The 16,326-nt window shown below is 44.5% G+C and overlaps 1 protein-coding gene across 1 annotated transcript in view; it reads right to left on the bottom strand.

Annotated features, from left to right (window-relative positions):
* CSPG5 (chondroitin sulfate proteoglycan 5) overlaps nt 1–16,326 on the bottom strand; it is a 173,715-nt gene that overhangs the window by 29,285 nt on the left and 128,104 nt on the right. The window contains exons 2-3 of the mRNA XM_073677084.1: nt 5,277–5,465; nt 1,129–1,285 (exon numbers count right to left, since the gene is read on the bottom strand). Coding sequence (XP_073533185.1) covers nt 1,129–1,285; nt 5,277–5,465 — 346 coding nt within the window. The remainder of the gene's footprint in view (nt 1–1,128; nt 1,286–5,276; nt 5,466–16,326) is intronic.

The raw sequence follows: 16,326 nt of genomic DNA, 5'->3' as shown, positions 1-16,326 counted from the left end.
AGGAGACACAAGAGATGGAGAAGGGGAGACACAAGAGATGGAGACGAAGAGACAATGGAGACGATGAGACCAAAGACATGGACACAAGATGCAAAGGATGGAGACAAGGAGACACAAGAGATGGAGACAAGATGCAAGAGATGGAGACAAGGAAACAAAACAGATGGAGACGAGGAGACACAAGAGATGGAGACGAGGAGACACAAGAGATGGAGACGAGGAGACACAAGAGATGGAGACGAGGAGACACAAGAGATGGAGACAAAGAGACAATGGAGGCGATGAGACCAAAGACATGGACATAAGATGCAAAGGATGGGGACGAGGAGACACAAGAGATGGAGACAAGATGCAAGAGATGGAGACAAGGAAACAAAAGAGATGGAGAAAAGGAGACAAGAGATGTAGATGAGGAGACACAAGAGATTGAGACGACGAGACACAAGAGATGGAGACGAGGAGACAAAAGAGATGGAGACGAGGAGACACAAGAGATGGAGACGAGGAGACACAAGAGATGGAGACGAGGAGACACAAGAGATGGAGACGAGGAGACACAAGAGATGGAGACGAGGAGACACAAGAGATGGAGACGAGGAGACACAAGAGATGGAGACGAGGAGACACAAGAGATGGAGAAGAGGAGACACAAGAGATGGAGACGAGGAGACACAAGAGATGGAGACAAGGAGATACGAGATGGAGACGAGGAGACACAAGAGATGGAGACGAAGAGACACAAGAGATGGAGACGAGGAGACACAAGAGATGGAGACGAAGAGACACGAGATGGAGACAAGATACAAGAGACGAGGAGACACAAGAGATGGAGATGAGATACATGGAGATGAGAAGATAGAATGGATAGGGAAGCCTTGTTCTTGCAGTTTAGCAGTCATCATGCAGCATTCGGAGCTCCATTGCAGGCAGGGAGACCTTTACTCCAGCTTTGTTCCCTCGACTATCAGTGTATCTGGTGATTGCACAGGTGGAGTCATGCAGTAGGGGATATTGGGGTCCCAGCATACCGAGGGGTGTCGTGAACCTGTCCCTGCTCTCTGAACCCTCCCTGCTCAGTGCGGGAAGCTTGCAGCATGCAGAAGGGTAGACATGAAACAGAGGAGTTACCTGACAGATAACGTTATCATAGTAAGCCATTGCACGGACATGGGGGGAGAGTTTAGACGGCGTGTCGCATAGTTTCCTTACATTTGGGTGTGAGCCTTCCGCAATGGTGGAGAGCGAGAAATTATCGTTGTGGAGCTCAGACGGAGTCCGGTACCTGCTGCGAGAGAAGAGGCCACAGATTAATGCTATCTGTGATAGGCATGGCGAGGACACAGGGATTTATATCATCACTACACAGACATGTAATCTCTGTTATCGGCCAGAGCTAGGAGGACATGACAAATCCCAGACTGGTCCTTGGGCCTCACCACCTGGATGGACCTGTGGACCTCTCCATGAAGAACCTCCACACTGTGCAGAAACAATGGTGCGGGGGCTCTTTAAGAGACCAGCAGGGCACATCATTCCGATGCAGGTTGGGTTGGCACCAGGTCATCAGGTCTGTGAAGCTTGTGGTAAAATGCAGATGCAGCCCCCACCACCCGCACATCGGTTACCTCCGCCTGGCAGATCACCCACAATACAAGCGTGGACCCCCACCCTCGCCCAGATCTGTGAAGCCCGCGGACAGCTGCTGCCCAGCGGGGGGCTCCTTATTCTTGGGGCCGACAGATGGGGCTTTGTCCGGAGCTGCCATGAAAAAGTCAGAGCAAGAAGCAGCGGACAACGCACCACAAAGACCGAAAGGCTCACCCACCGGGAAAACTCCACCCGCACCACCCACAAGCAACAATGTAACTCTACAGGAAGGGGGCGCTGTGCTGCCTGAGGCTGGAGGACATATGGCAGCTCAGCAGACGGTATCACACAGGATAGGATTAGATACACAGCTCAGCAGACAGTATCACACAGGATAGGATTAGATACACGGCTCAGCAGACAGTATCACACAGGATAGGATTAGATACACAGCTCAGCAGACAGTATCACACAGGATAGGATTAGATACACGGCTCAGCAGACAGTATCACACAGGATAGGATTAGATACACGGCTCAGCAGACAGTATCACACAGGATAGGATTAGATACACAGCTCAGCAGACGGTATCACACAGGATAGGATTAGATACACAGCTCAGCAGACGGTATCACACAGGATAGGATTAGATACACGGCTCAGCAGACAGTATCACACAGGATAGGATTAGATACACGGCTCAGCAGACAGTATCACACAGGATAGGATTAGATACACAGCTCAGCAGACAGTATCACACAGGATAGGATTAGATACACAGCTCAGCAGATAGTATCACACAGGATAGGATTAGATACACCGCTCAGCAGACAGTATCACACAGGATAGGATTAGATACACAGCTCAGCAGACAGTATCACACAGGAGAGGATTAGATACACAGCTCAGCAGACAGTATCACACAGGATAGGATTAGATACACCGCTCAGCAGACAGTATCACACAGGATAGGATTAGATACACGGCTCAGCAGACAGTATCACACAGGATAGGATTAGATACACAGCTCAGCAGACAGTATCACACAGGAGAGGATTAGATACACAGCTCAGCAGACAGTATCACACAGGATAGGATTAGATACACGGCTCAGCAGACAGTATCACACAGGATAGGATTAGATACACGGCTCAGCAGACAGTATCACACAGGATAGGATTAGATACACAGCTCAGCAGACAGTATCACACAGGACAGGATTAGATACACAGCTCAGCAGACAGTATCACACAGGATAGGATTAGATACACGGTTCAGCAGACAGTATCACACAGGATAGGATTAGATACACGGCTCAGCAGACAGTATCACACAGGAGAGGATTAGATACACAGCTCAGCAGACAGTATCACACAGGAGAGGATTAGATACACAGCTCAGCAGACAGTATCACACAGGATAGGATTAGATACACGGCTCAGCAGACAGTATCACACAGGAGAGGATTAGATACACAGCTCAGCAGACAGTATCACACAGGATAGGATTAGATACACAGCTCAGCAGACAGTATCACACAGGATAGGATTAGATACACAGCTCAGCAGACAGTATCACACAGGAGAGGATTAGATACACGGCTCAGCAGACAGTATCACACAGGATAGGATTAGATACACGGCTCAGCAGACAGTATCACACAGGATAGGATTAGATACATGGCTCAGCAGACAGTATCACACAGGAGAGGATTAGATACACAGCTCAGCAGACAGTATCACACAGGATAGGATTAGATACACAGCTCAGCAGACAGTATCACACAGGATAGGATTAGATACACAGCTCAGCAGACAGTATCACACAGGATAGGATTAGATACACGGCTCAGCAGACAGTATCACACAGGATAGGATTAGATACACAGCTCAGCAGATAGTATCACACAGGATAGGATTAGATACACAGCTCAGCAGACAGTATCACACAGGATAGGATTAGATACACAGCTCAGCAGACAGTATCACACAGGATAGGATTAGATACACAGCTCAGCAGCCAGTATCACACAGGATGGGATTAGATACACAGCTCAGCAGACAATATCACACAGGATAGGATTAGATACACAGCTCAGCAGACAGTATCACACAGGAGAGGATTAGATACACGGCTCAGCAGACGGTATCACACAGGATAGGATTGGATACACAGCTCAGCAGACAGTATCACACAGGAGAGGATTAGATACACTGCTCAGCAGACGGTATCACACAGGATAGGATTAGATACACGGCTCAGCAGACAGTATCACACAGGATAGGATTAGATACACGGCTCAGCAGACGGTATCACACAGGATAGGATTAGATACACGGCTCAGCAGACAGTATCACACAGGATAGGATTAAATACACAGCTCAGCAGATAGTATCACACAGGATGGGATTAGATACACAGCTCAGCAGACTGTATCACACAGGATAGGATTAGATACACGGCTCAGCAGACAGTATCACACAGGATAGGATTAGATACACAGCTCAGCAGACAGTATCACACAGGATGGGATTAGATACACAGCTCAGCAGACTGTATCACACAGGATAGGATTAGATACACAGCTCAGCAGACTGTATCACACAGGATAGGATTAGATACACGGCTCAGCAGACAGTATCACACAGGATAGGATTAGATACACGGCTCAGCAGACAGTATCACACAGGATAGGATTAGATACACAGCTCAACAGACTGTATCACACAGGATAGGATTAGATACACGGCTCAGCAGACAGTATCACACAGGATAGGATTAGATACACAGCTCAGCAGACTGTATCACACAGGATAGGATTAGATACACGGCTCAGCAGACAGTATCACACAGGAGAGGATTAGATACACAGCTCAGCAGACAGTATCATACAGGAGAGGATTAGATACAGCGGCTCAGCAGACAGTATCACACAGGATAGGATTAGATACACGGCTCAGCAGACAGTATCACACAGGATAGGATTAGATACACAGCTCAGCAGACAGTATCACACAGGATAGGATTAGATACACGGCTCAGCAGACAGTATCACACAGGATAGGATTAGATACACAGCTCAGCAGACAGTATCACACCGGATAGGATTAGATACACGGCTCAGCAGACGGTATCACACAGGACAGGATTAGATACAGCGGCTCAGCAGACGGTATCACACAGGATAGGATTAGATACACAGCTCAGCAGACAGTATCACACAGGATAGGATTAGATACACAGCTCAGCAGACAGTATCACACAGGATAGGATTAGATACACGGCTCAGCAGACAGTATCACACATGAAAATATTAGATATACAGCTCAGCAGACAGTATCACACAGGATAGGATTAGATACACAGCTCAGCAGACAGTATCACACAGGATAGGATTAGATACACGGCTCAGCAGACAGTATCACACATGAAAATATTAGATATACAGCTCAGCAGACAGTATCACACAGGAGAGGATTAGATACACAGCTCAGCAGACAGTATCACACAGGATAGGATTAGATACACAGCTCAGCAGACAGTATCACACATGAAAAGATTAGATACACAGCTCAGCAGGCAGTATCACATGTCAGGCTTAGATACACAGCTCAGCAGACAGTATCACACGTCAGGCTTAGGTACACTGGCTATGTAGGACAGACATTGATCTTGCGGGGGTCACTTACTTTCTTTTGCGCAGTTTGTAGTTCTCGGTTTTGAGCAGATAGAGTTTTTTGGCGAAGAAGACGGTCATCATGAAGAGGAGGAGGACGACGAGCGCGGCGGTGCCGACCGCCACACACATGACCTGGAAGTCGGTGATGATGGACTCACAGCGCAGACCCTTGTGCCAGATGTAGTCCTGCGTGTTACACCTGCAAAGACAAGACACGTGAGCCGGACAGTCGGCGAGCAGCACACGGAGGGTTAATACTGCGCTGTCACTGGGTATATATATATATATACTGTCACTGCTGAGCATGGGGGATACAAGGTGGATACAGAGAGGTCCTGTATACAGCGGTTACAGCAGGCGAGGCAGAGGTTCCCATACAGACTGTGGCTACCTGCAGTATAACTTTGGCCTTTCTGGAGCTGAAATACTTTGTGCTGCTGTGAATCTAATACTATGGGTCATGTGAGGTTTCTCAAGAAGGCAGCAGACTCAGGAGATCAATGGACGACATCCTGCGACTTTCTGCACGGATTTCTTCTCTTGGTTCAGGATCAGTAAGAAATCCCTGCGGAGAATCCGCCGTCCCTTCTCCCGGCCGGTGGGAGATTCCTGCTCTTCAGAAGTTTGTGCCTCCTGAATAAATCATTCCTTCACATAAGGAGAGCAAGATGGAGGCCGCTCTCTGGAGGCCGCGCAGTCATGCATGTGACAGACAGGCGGCGAGCTCGCACGGAACACCAGCAGCGACCATGAAATATGAACAAGATGAAGAGAAGCGGCCTCATCCTGCAGTCTGCTGTATACTCATATATACTCCTCAACCCGTACACCGGGAAGACCCCACAAGATCTGCCATATACCGGAGACATCCCACAAGACCTGCCGTATACCGGGGACACCCCACAAGACCTGCCGTATACCGGGAACACCTCTCAAGACCTGCTGTATACCGGAGACACCCCACAAGACCTGCCGTATACCAGAGACACCCCACAAGACTTGCTGTATACCGGAGACACCCCACAAGACCTGCCGTATACCGGGACCACCCCACGAGACCTGCCGTATACCGGGACCACCCCACAAGACCTGCCGTATACCGGGGCCACCCCACAAGACCTACCGTATACCGGAAACACCCCACAAGACCTGCCGTATACCGGGGACACCCCACAAGACCCGCCGTATACCGGGGACACCCCACAAGACCCACCGTATACCGGGGACACCCCACAAGACCCGCCGTATACCGGGGACACCCCACAAGACCCGCCGTATACCGGGGACACCCCACAAGACCTGCTATATACCGGGGACACCCCACAAGACCCGCCGTATACCGGGGACACCCCACAAGACCTGCCGCATACCGGGAACACCCCACAAGACCTGCCGTATACCGGGGACACCCCACAAGACCTGCCGTATACCGGGAACACCCCACAAGACCTGCTGTGTACTGGGAACACCCCACAAGACCTGCTGTATATGGAGAACACCTCACAAGACCTTCCGTATACCGGGAACACCCCACAAGACCTGCCGTATACCGGGAACACCCCACAAGACCTGCTGTATATGGAGAACACCACACAAGACCTGCTGTATACCGGGAACACCCCACAAGACCTGCCGTATACCGGGAACACCCCACAAGACCTGCCGTATACCGGGAACACCCCACAAGACCCGCCGTATACCGGGGAACACCCCACAAGACCTGTCGTATACCGGGAACACCCCACAAGACCTGCCGTATACCGGGAACACCCCACAAGACCTGCCGTATACCGGGAACACCCCACAAGACCTGTCGTAAACCGGGGACACCCCACAAGACCTGCTGTATATGGAGAACACCACACAAGACCTGCCGTATACCGGGAACACCCCACAAGACCTGCCGTATACCGGGAACACCTCACAAGACCTGCCGTATACTGGGAACACCCCACAAGACCCGCCGTATACCGGGGAACACCCCACAAGACCTGTCGTATACCGGGGAACACCCCACAAGACCTGCTGTATACCGGGGACACCCCACAAGACCCGCCGTATACCGGGAACACCCCACAAGACCTTCCGTATACCGGGAACACCCCACAAGACTCGCCGTATACCGGGAACACCCCACAAGACCTCCTGTTTACCGGGGACACCCCACAAGACCCGCTGTATACTGGGGAACACCCCACAAGACCTGCCGTATACCGGGGACACCCCACAAGACCCGCCGTATACCGGGGACACCCCACAAGACTTGCCGCATACCGGGGAACACCCCACAAGACCTGCCGTATACCGGGGAACACCCCACAAGACTTGCCGCATACCGGGAACACCCCACAAGACCTACCGTATACCGGGGACACCCCACAAGACCTGCTGTATACCTGGGACACCCCACAAGACCTGCCGCATACCGGGAACACCCCACAACTTCCAGATCTGCCGGTTAATTGCTGCCTGATGTCTCCCAAAAGCTTTTAGTATCAGGGGAAGCGCCTGCGTCTCCAGTGCGGCGCCCTCTGCCTTTTCTGGGGTACGCCATCCTCAGCTGTTCGTCTCGGACCACCTCCCGGGCCTCAGTAATGCATACCATGGGATAGCACGAAGCAGCAATGACCATTAAATATGAACAAGATGAGTCCAAGCTCAGAGACTGGAAACACATGAATGTGGAGTGCGGCGCTATGTACCCACAAATACAGCCAAGGACCCCACTACACAGGGTCAGGGTCCAGAGTGAGGGACCCCCAGATGACTGCTATCCCAGTGGAGGACACTGCTGCAGGAGTGGGGTGCAGGCAGTCCCTGACAAAGTTCTTTTTATAGAGAACCACTTTCCAGTCTCGGAAGGAAGGCATGGCCATTATACAGGGACTGGGCTCAGAGTACAGGCTGCTGCAAACGGCAACAAAATCAGTGCAGTATCAGAGGATTCTCCTGCAGGATCCAGCAGATCCAGGATAAGCAATTCTGCTGAGTCTACTCTAAGGAGCACAGAGTGCAGGCTGCTGCAAATGCAGACAGTCTAATCCTAAGCGCTCCTGTTGTAGACCACTAAGAAATGCAGAAAAGGGCAATATACAGGGACAGGATTCAGAGTTCAGGCTACTGTAAGTGCCTAACACTTCAGTGCAGCAACAGCAGAGAGCATGACTGCAGATGGAGGCAGTCCCAGCCTAAGTGCTTACATAAAGGACCAAATTCTGGCCTCATAATGCAGACATGGCTAATATACAGGAAGAGGGTGCAGAGTACAGGCTACTGCAATGCCTAGAAAATCAGTGCAGCACCAGCAAAGTAATATACTACAGGTGCAAGTAGTCACAGCCTAAATAATTCTGCTGAGGACCACGCTGTAATACAGACATGGCCAATATACAGGGAGAAGGTGCGGAGTACAGACTACTGCAAATTAACAGAAAATCACAGCAAGAAGAGGATGTATTACTGCTGCAGGTATAGGCAGTCCAAGCCTAAGCGATGGACTCAATAGACAGACATATCTGCTTTGATTAGACATAAAAAATAATGACGGTAAGAGGGGGCCATAACAGCAAGACCACCAGTGATTTGGGTAGGGTTATACCTGGCAAATTATAAATCACCCAACAAGTAATAAAAGCTCCTCAGAATCCATGCAGATAGAGCCGCACCGCACGTGGCAGAGCCGCACCGCACATGGCAGAGCCGCACCGCACGTGGCAGAGCCGGGACCCTACTCGCCCAGATTGCGGCTCTGCCAAGGAAAACGCTTTCTATAAAAAGAATTTGCTTCCTTTGCAGTAAAGATCACAACTGAAAGAGTTGTGTTTTGCATCATGAATATTTATGGCCACGATCATACAGGAAGCCGAGGAAGAGAGGAGACTCCAAAGAGATTCTGAAGACCCTCAAGGTGATTGCAAAGAGAAAACAAACTGATTTATCCAGGGAGGGAAGGAAGAAGATGAAAAGAGAAGAGCAGGAGAAAGACAGGAGGGGGTCCGGCTTCATCCTTACCAAAACCAATACTGCGTCCTTGTAATGTCCCCGTGTGACCCTCAGAGATCACCCCCCATAATTACAGAGATCTCTGCATGTTCCCTAATACACAGATACAGAGGAAGAAACAATGTCAAGGGAATAAAAAGTAACAATAGGTGAATGAAATAGTGATACACAATGCCAGGAGGCTGCCAGGGAGAATGAAAGGGGAAGATGCATTATTCTACTACATAGGAGCAGTATTATAGTAGTTATATTCTTGTACATAGGAGCAGTATTATAGTAGTTATATTCTTGTACATAGGAGCAGTATTATAGTAGTTATATTCTTGTACATAGGAGCAGTATTATAGTAGTTATATTCTTGTACATAGGAGCAGTATTATAGTAGTTATATTCTTGTACATAAGAGCAGTATTATAGTAGTTATATTCTTGTATATAGGGGGCAGTATTATAGTAGTTATATTCTTGTACATAGGAGCAGTATTATAGTAGTTATATTCTTGTACATAGGAGCAGTATTATAGTAGTTATATTCTTGTACATAGGGAGCAGTATTATAGTAGATATATTCTTGTACATAGGGGCAGTATTATAGTAGTTATATTCTTGTACATAGGGGCAATATTATAGTAGTTATATTATTGTACATAGGGGCAGTATTATAGTAGTTATATTCTTGTACATAGGGGCAGTATTATAGTAGTTATATTCTTGTACATAGGAGGCAGTATTATAGTAGTTATATTCTTGTACATAGGAGGCAGTATTATAGTAGTTATATTCTTGTACATAGGGGCAGTATTATAGTAGTTATATTCTTGTACATAGGGGCAGTATTATAGTAGTTATATTCTTGTACATAGGAGCAGTATTATAGTAGTTATATTCTTGTACATAAGAGCAGTATTATAGTAGTTATATTCTTGTATATAGGGGGCAGTATTATAGTAGTTATATTCTTGTACATAGGAGCAGTATTATAGTAGTTATATTCTTGTACATAGGAGGCAGTATTATAGTAGTTATATTCTTGTACATAGGAGGCAGTATTATAGTAGTTATATTCTTGTACATAGGGGCAGTATTATAGTAGTTATATTCTTGTACATAGGAGCAGTATTATAGTAGTTATATTCTTGTACATAGGAGGCAGTATTATAGTAGTTATATTCTTGTACATAGGGGCAGTATTATAGTAGTTATATTCTTGTACATAGGAGCAGTATTATAGTAGTTATATTCTTGTACATAAGAGCAGTATTATAGTAGTTATATTCTTGTATATAGGGGGCAGTATTATAGTAGTTATATTCTTGTACATAGGAGCAGTATTATAGTAGTTATATTCTTGTACATAGGAGGCAGTATTATAGTAGTTATATTCTTGTACATAGGGGCAGTATTATAGTAGTTATATTCTTGTACATAGGAGCAGTATTATAGTAGTTATATTCTTGTACATAAGAGCAGTATTATAGTAGTTATATTCTTGTATATAGGGGGCAGTATTATAGTAGTTATATTCTTGTACATAGGAGCAGTATTATAGTAGTTATATTCTTGTACATAGGAGCAGTATTATAGTAGTTATATTCTTGTACATAGGGAGCAGTATTATAGTAGATATATTCTTGTACATAGGGGCAGTATTATAGTAGTTATATTCTTGTACATAGGGGCAATATTATAGTAGTTATATTCTTGTACATAGGGGCAGTATTATAGTAGTTATATTCTTGTACATAGGGGCAGTATTATAGTAGTTATATTCTTGTACATAGGGGGCAGTATTATAGTAGTTATATTCTTGTATGTATGAGCAGTATTATAGTAGTTATATTCTTGTACAAAGGAGCAGTATTATAGTAGTTATATTCTTGTACATAGGGGGCAGTATTATAGTAGTTATATTCTTGTACATAGGAGCAGTATTATAGTAGTTATATTCTTGTACATAGGAGCAGTATTATAGTAGTTATATTCTTGTACATAGGAGCAGTATTATAGTAGTTATATTCTTGTACATAGGGGGCAGTATTAAAGTAGTTATATTCTTGTACATAGGAGCAGTATTATAGTAGTTATATGCTTGTATGTATGAGCAGTATTATAGTAGTTATATTCTTGTACATAGGAGCAGTATTATAGTAGTTATATTCTTGTACATAGGAGGCAGTATTATAGTAGTTATATTCTTGTACATAACAGCAGTATTATAGTAGTTATATTCTACTACAAAGGGGGCAGTATTATAGTAGTTATATTCTTGTACATAGGGGGCAGTATTATAGTCGTTTTATTCCTGTACATAGGAGCAGTATTATAGTAGTAATATTCTTGTACATAGGGGGCAGTTTTATAGTAGTTATATTCTTGTACATAGGGGCAGTATTATAGTAGTAATATTCTTGTACATAGGGGGAAGTATTATACTTGTTTTATTCCTGTACATAGGAGCAGTATTATAGTAGTTATATTACTGTACATAGGGGGCAGTATTATAGTAGTTATATTCTTGTACATAGGGGCAGTATTATAGTAGTTATATTCTACTACAAAGGGGGCAGTATTATAGTAGTTATATTCTTGTACATAGGGGGCAGTATTATAGTCGTTTTATTCCTGTACATAGGAGCAGTATTATAGTAGTAATATTCTTGTACATAGGGGGCAGTTTTATAGTAGTTATATTCTTGTACATAGGGGCAGTATTATAGTAGTAATATTCTTGTACATAGGGGGCAGTATTATACTCGTTTTATTCCTGTACATAGGAGTATTATAGTAGTTATATTCTGGTACATAGGGGGCAGTATTATAGTAGTTATATTCGTGTACATAAGAGCAGTATTATAGTAGTTATATTATTGTACATAGGAGCAGTATTATAGTAGTTATATTCTTGTACATAGGAGCAGTATTATAGTAGTTATATTCTTGTACATAGGAGCAGTATTATAGTAGTTATATTCTTGTACATAGGGGACAGTATTATAGTAGTTATATTCTTGTACATAGGGGGCAGTATTATAGTAGTTATATTCTTGTACATAGGGGACAGTATTATAGTAGTTATATTCTTGTACATAGGAGCAGTATTATAGTAGTTATATTCTTGTACATAGGGTGGCAGTATTATAGTAGTTATATTCTTGTACATAGGAAGCAGTATTATAGTAGTTATATTCTTGTACATAGGGGCAGTATTATAGTAGTTGTATTCTTGTACATAGGGGGCAGTATTATAGTAGTTATATTCTTGTACATAGGAGCAGTATTATAGTAGTTATATTCTTGTACATAGGAGCAGTATTATAGTAGTTACATTCTTGTACATAGGGGGCAGTATTATAGTAGTTATATTCTTGTACATAGGGGGCAGTATTATAGTAGTTATATTCTTGTACATAGGAAGCAGTATTATAGTAGTTATATTCTTGTACTTAGGGGCAGTATTATAGTAGTTGTATTCTTGTACATAGGGGGCAGTATTATAGTAGTTATATTCTTGTACATAGGAGCAGTATTATAGTAGTTATATTCTTGTACATAGGAGCAGTAATATAGTAGTTATATTCTTGTACATAGGAGCAGTATTATAGTAGTTATATTCTTGTACATAGGAGGCAGTATTATAGTAGTTATATTCTTGTACAAAGGAGCATTATTATAGTAGATATATTCTTGTACATAGGAGCAGTATTATAGTAGTTATATTCTTGTACATAGGGAAAATTATTATAGTAGTTATATTCCTGTACATAGGGGGCAGTATTATAGTAGTTATATTCTTGTATATAGGGGGCAGTATTATAGTAGTTATATTCTTGTACATAGGGGGCAGTATTATAGTAGATATATTCTTGTACATAGGGGAAGTATTATAGTAGTTATTTTCTTGTACATAGGAGCAGTATTATAGTAGTTATATTCTTGTATATAGGGGCAGTATTGTAGTAGTTATATTCTTGTACATAGGAGCAGTATTATAGTAGTTATATTCTTGTACATAGGAGCAGTATTAAAGTAGTTACATTCTTGTACATAGGGGGCAGTATTATAGTAGTTATATTCTTGTACATAGGGGGCAGTATTATAGTAGTTATATTCTTGTACATAGGAAGCAGTATTATAGTAGTTATATTCTTGTACTTAGGGGCAGTATTATAGTAGTTGTATTCTTGTACATAGGGGGCAGTATTATAGTAGTTATATTCTTGTACATAGGAGCAGTATTATAGTAGTTATATTCTTGTACATAGGAGCAGTAATATAGTAGTTATACTCTTGTACATAGGAGCAGTATTATAGTAGTTATATTCTTGTACATAGGAGGCAGTATTATAGTAGTTATATTCTTGTACATAGGAGCAGTATTATAGTAGTTATATTCTTGTACATAGGGGCAGTATTATAGTAGTTATATTCTTGTACATAGGAGCTGTATTATAGTAGTTATATTCTTGTACATAGAAGCAGTATTATAGTAGTTATATTCTTGTACATAGGGGCAGTATTATAGTAGTTATATTCTTGTACATAGGGGGCAGTATTATAGTAGATATATTCTTGTACATAGGAGCAGTATTATAGTAGTTATATTCTTGTACATAGGGGCAGTATTATAGTAGTTATATTCTTGTACATAGGGGGCAGTATTATAGTAGATATATTCTTGTACATAGGGGAAGTATTATAGTAGTTATATTCTTGTACATAGGGGGCAGTATTATAGTAGATATATTCTTGTACATAGGAGCAGTATTATAGTAGTTATATTCTTGTACATAGGAGCAGTATTATAGTAGTTATATTCTTGTACATAGAAGCAGTATTATAGTAGTTATATTCTTGTACATAGGAGCAGTATTATAGTAGTTATATTCTTGTACATAGGGGCAGTATTATAGTAGTTATAATCTTGTACATAGGGGGCAGTATTATAGTAGATATATTCTTGTACATAGGAGCAGTATTATAGTAGTTATATTCTTGTACATAGGGGCAGTATTATAGTAGTTATATTCTTGTACATAGGGGGCAGTATTATAGTAGATATATTCTTGTACATAGGGGAAGTATTATAGTAGTTATATTCTTGTACATAGGGGGCAGTATTATAGTAGATATATTCTTGTACATAGGGGAAGTATTATAGTAGTTATATTCTTGTACATAGGGGGCAGTATTATAGTAGTTATATTCTTGTACATAGGAGCAGTATTATAGTAGTTATATTCTTGTACATAGGAGCAGTATCATAGTAGTTATATTCTTGTACATAGGAGCAGTATCATAGTAGTTATATTCTTGTACATAGGGGCAGTATTATAGTAGTTATATTCTTGTATATAAAGGGCAGTATTATAGTACATATATTCTTGTACATAGGAGCAGTATTATAGTACTTATATTCTTGTACATAGGGGCATGTAATGCACACGCCCGGACTGACTGGCGTGTGCGTGTTTATGTAGTGATTCCACTGTGCCATGAACCGGAGTGCCTGGAGGGGCGTAACTAAGTATCTGCCCGATCCGACCAAGGTCGCACGACGGCATACGACGCCAGTGTACCAGGGAGGAACCGAGCAGAGGAACCAGGGTCTACTCCAGGTCAGACTCCGGACACGGCTGTTGACCCACACCGGGGAATACAGGAACAGGCAGACTAGAGCACAAGCTGGGTAGGGTCCAGTACAGACTGGGAGACAAATTCGAAACCGCAGACGCGGTGGACAGAGCTGAGCAAAGCGAAAACCGCAGACGCGGTGGACAGAGCTGAGCAAAGCGAAAACCGCAGACGCGGTGGACAGAGCTGAGCAAAGCGAAAACCGCAGACGCTGTGGACAGAGCTGAGCAAAGCGAAAACCGCAGACGCGGTGGACAGAGCTGAGCAAAGCGAAAACCGCAGACTCGGTGGACAGAGCTGAGCAAAGCGAAAACCGCAGACGCGGTGGACAGAGCTGAGCAAAGCGAAAACCGCAGACGCGGTGGACAGAGCTGAGCAAAGCGAAAACCGCAGACGCGGTGGACAGAGCTGAGCAAAGCGAAAACCGCAGACGCGGTGGACAGAGCTGAGCAAAGCGAAAACCGCAAACGCGGCGGACAGAGCTGAGCAAAGCGAAAACCGCAGACGCGGCGAACAGAGCTGAGCAAAGCGAAAACCGCAGACGCGGCGGACAGAGCTGAGCAAAGCGAAAACCGCAGACGCGGTGGACAGAGCTGAGCAAAGCGAAAACCGCAGACGCGGTGGACAGAGCTGAGCAAAGCGAAAACCGCAAACGCGGCGGACAGAGCTGAGCAAAGCGAAAACCGCAGACGCGGCGAACAGAGCTGAGCAAAGCGAAAACCGCAGACGCGGCGGACAGAGCTGAGCAAAGCGAAAACCGCAGACGCGGTGGACAGAGCAGAGCAAAGCAAAAACCGCAGACGCGGAAGGAACAGGCCTCTGTTCACACGGAACAGACTAGAAGGGAAAGGCAGAACCAGATACCCACAGGGTACTTGCAGAGAAGTAGCGAGTGGACCACAAACTCACAAACGGAAGTACAGTGACAACGAGCAGGAGTAGGTACGAGTTCAGACTCTGCAGAAAAAGGAAAGGAACGGACATAGAGAAAAAACAGGTAAAAGATAGGAGAGAGTTCAGACTGGAACTGAGTGTACGGAGGAGACCGACACTGCAGCGGGATACAGGAGCGGGTCTGGGAATACGGCCCCCAGAGAGGCGGGACGAACAGGCAAGGAGCGTGTTCAGACTGGCCTGGAAATACAGCCTCCAGGAAGGCGGAACGAACAGGCAAGGAACGAGTACAGACTGCAGGTTAAGGTACACAGATAGAACACAGTACAGACATGGGAACAGATACTGCAAGACAGGTAACAGACAGGACCTGGCATATCAGAGACAAAAGCCAACTGACAGGGCAAGATGCTCAGGCATGGGTTAATGGGGCAGCTGGTTTAAATACCAGGTGACAGACAGCAATAGGCTGAGGACGCACAAAGGGTGTGCCTGCAGCAGGTACAAAAAGCAGGAAGTGATCGGGCGCCGCCC

This window comes from Phyllobates terribilis, unplaced genomic scaffold (genome assembly GCF_046119375.1).
Source record: "Phyllobates terribilis strain yellow unplaced genomic scaffold, ASM4611937v1 Scaffold_4__5_contigs__length_816908805, whole genome shotgun sequence".
NCBI classification, from domain to species: domain Eukaryota; kingdom Metazoa; phylum Chordata; class Amphibia; order Anura; family Dendrobatidae; genus Phyllobates; species Phyllobates terribilis.
This window is presented reverse-complemented; position numbering and strand designations above follow the sequence as displayed.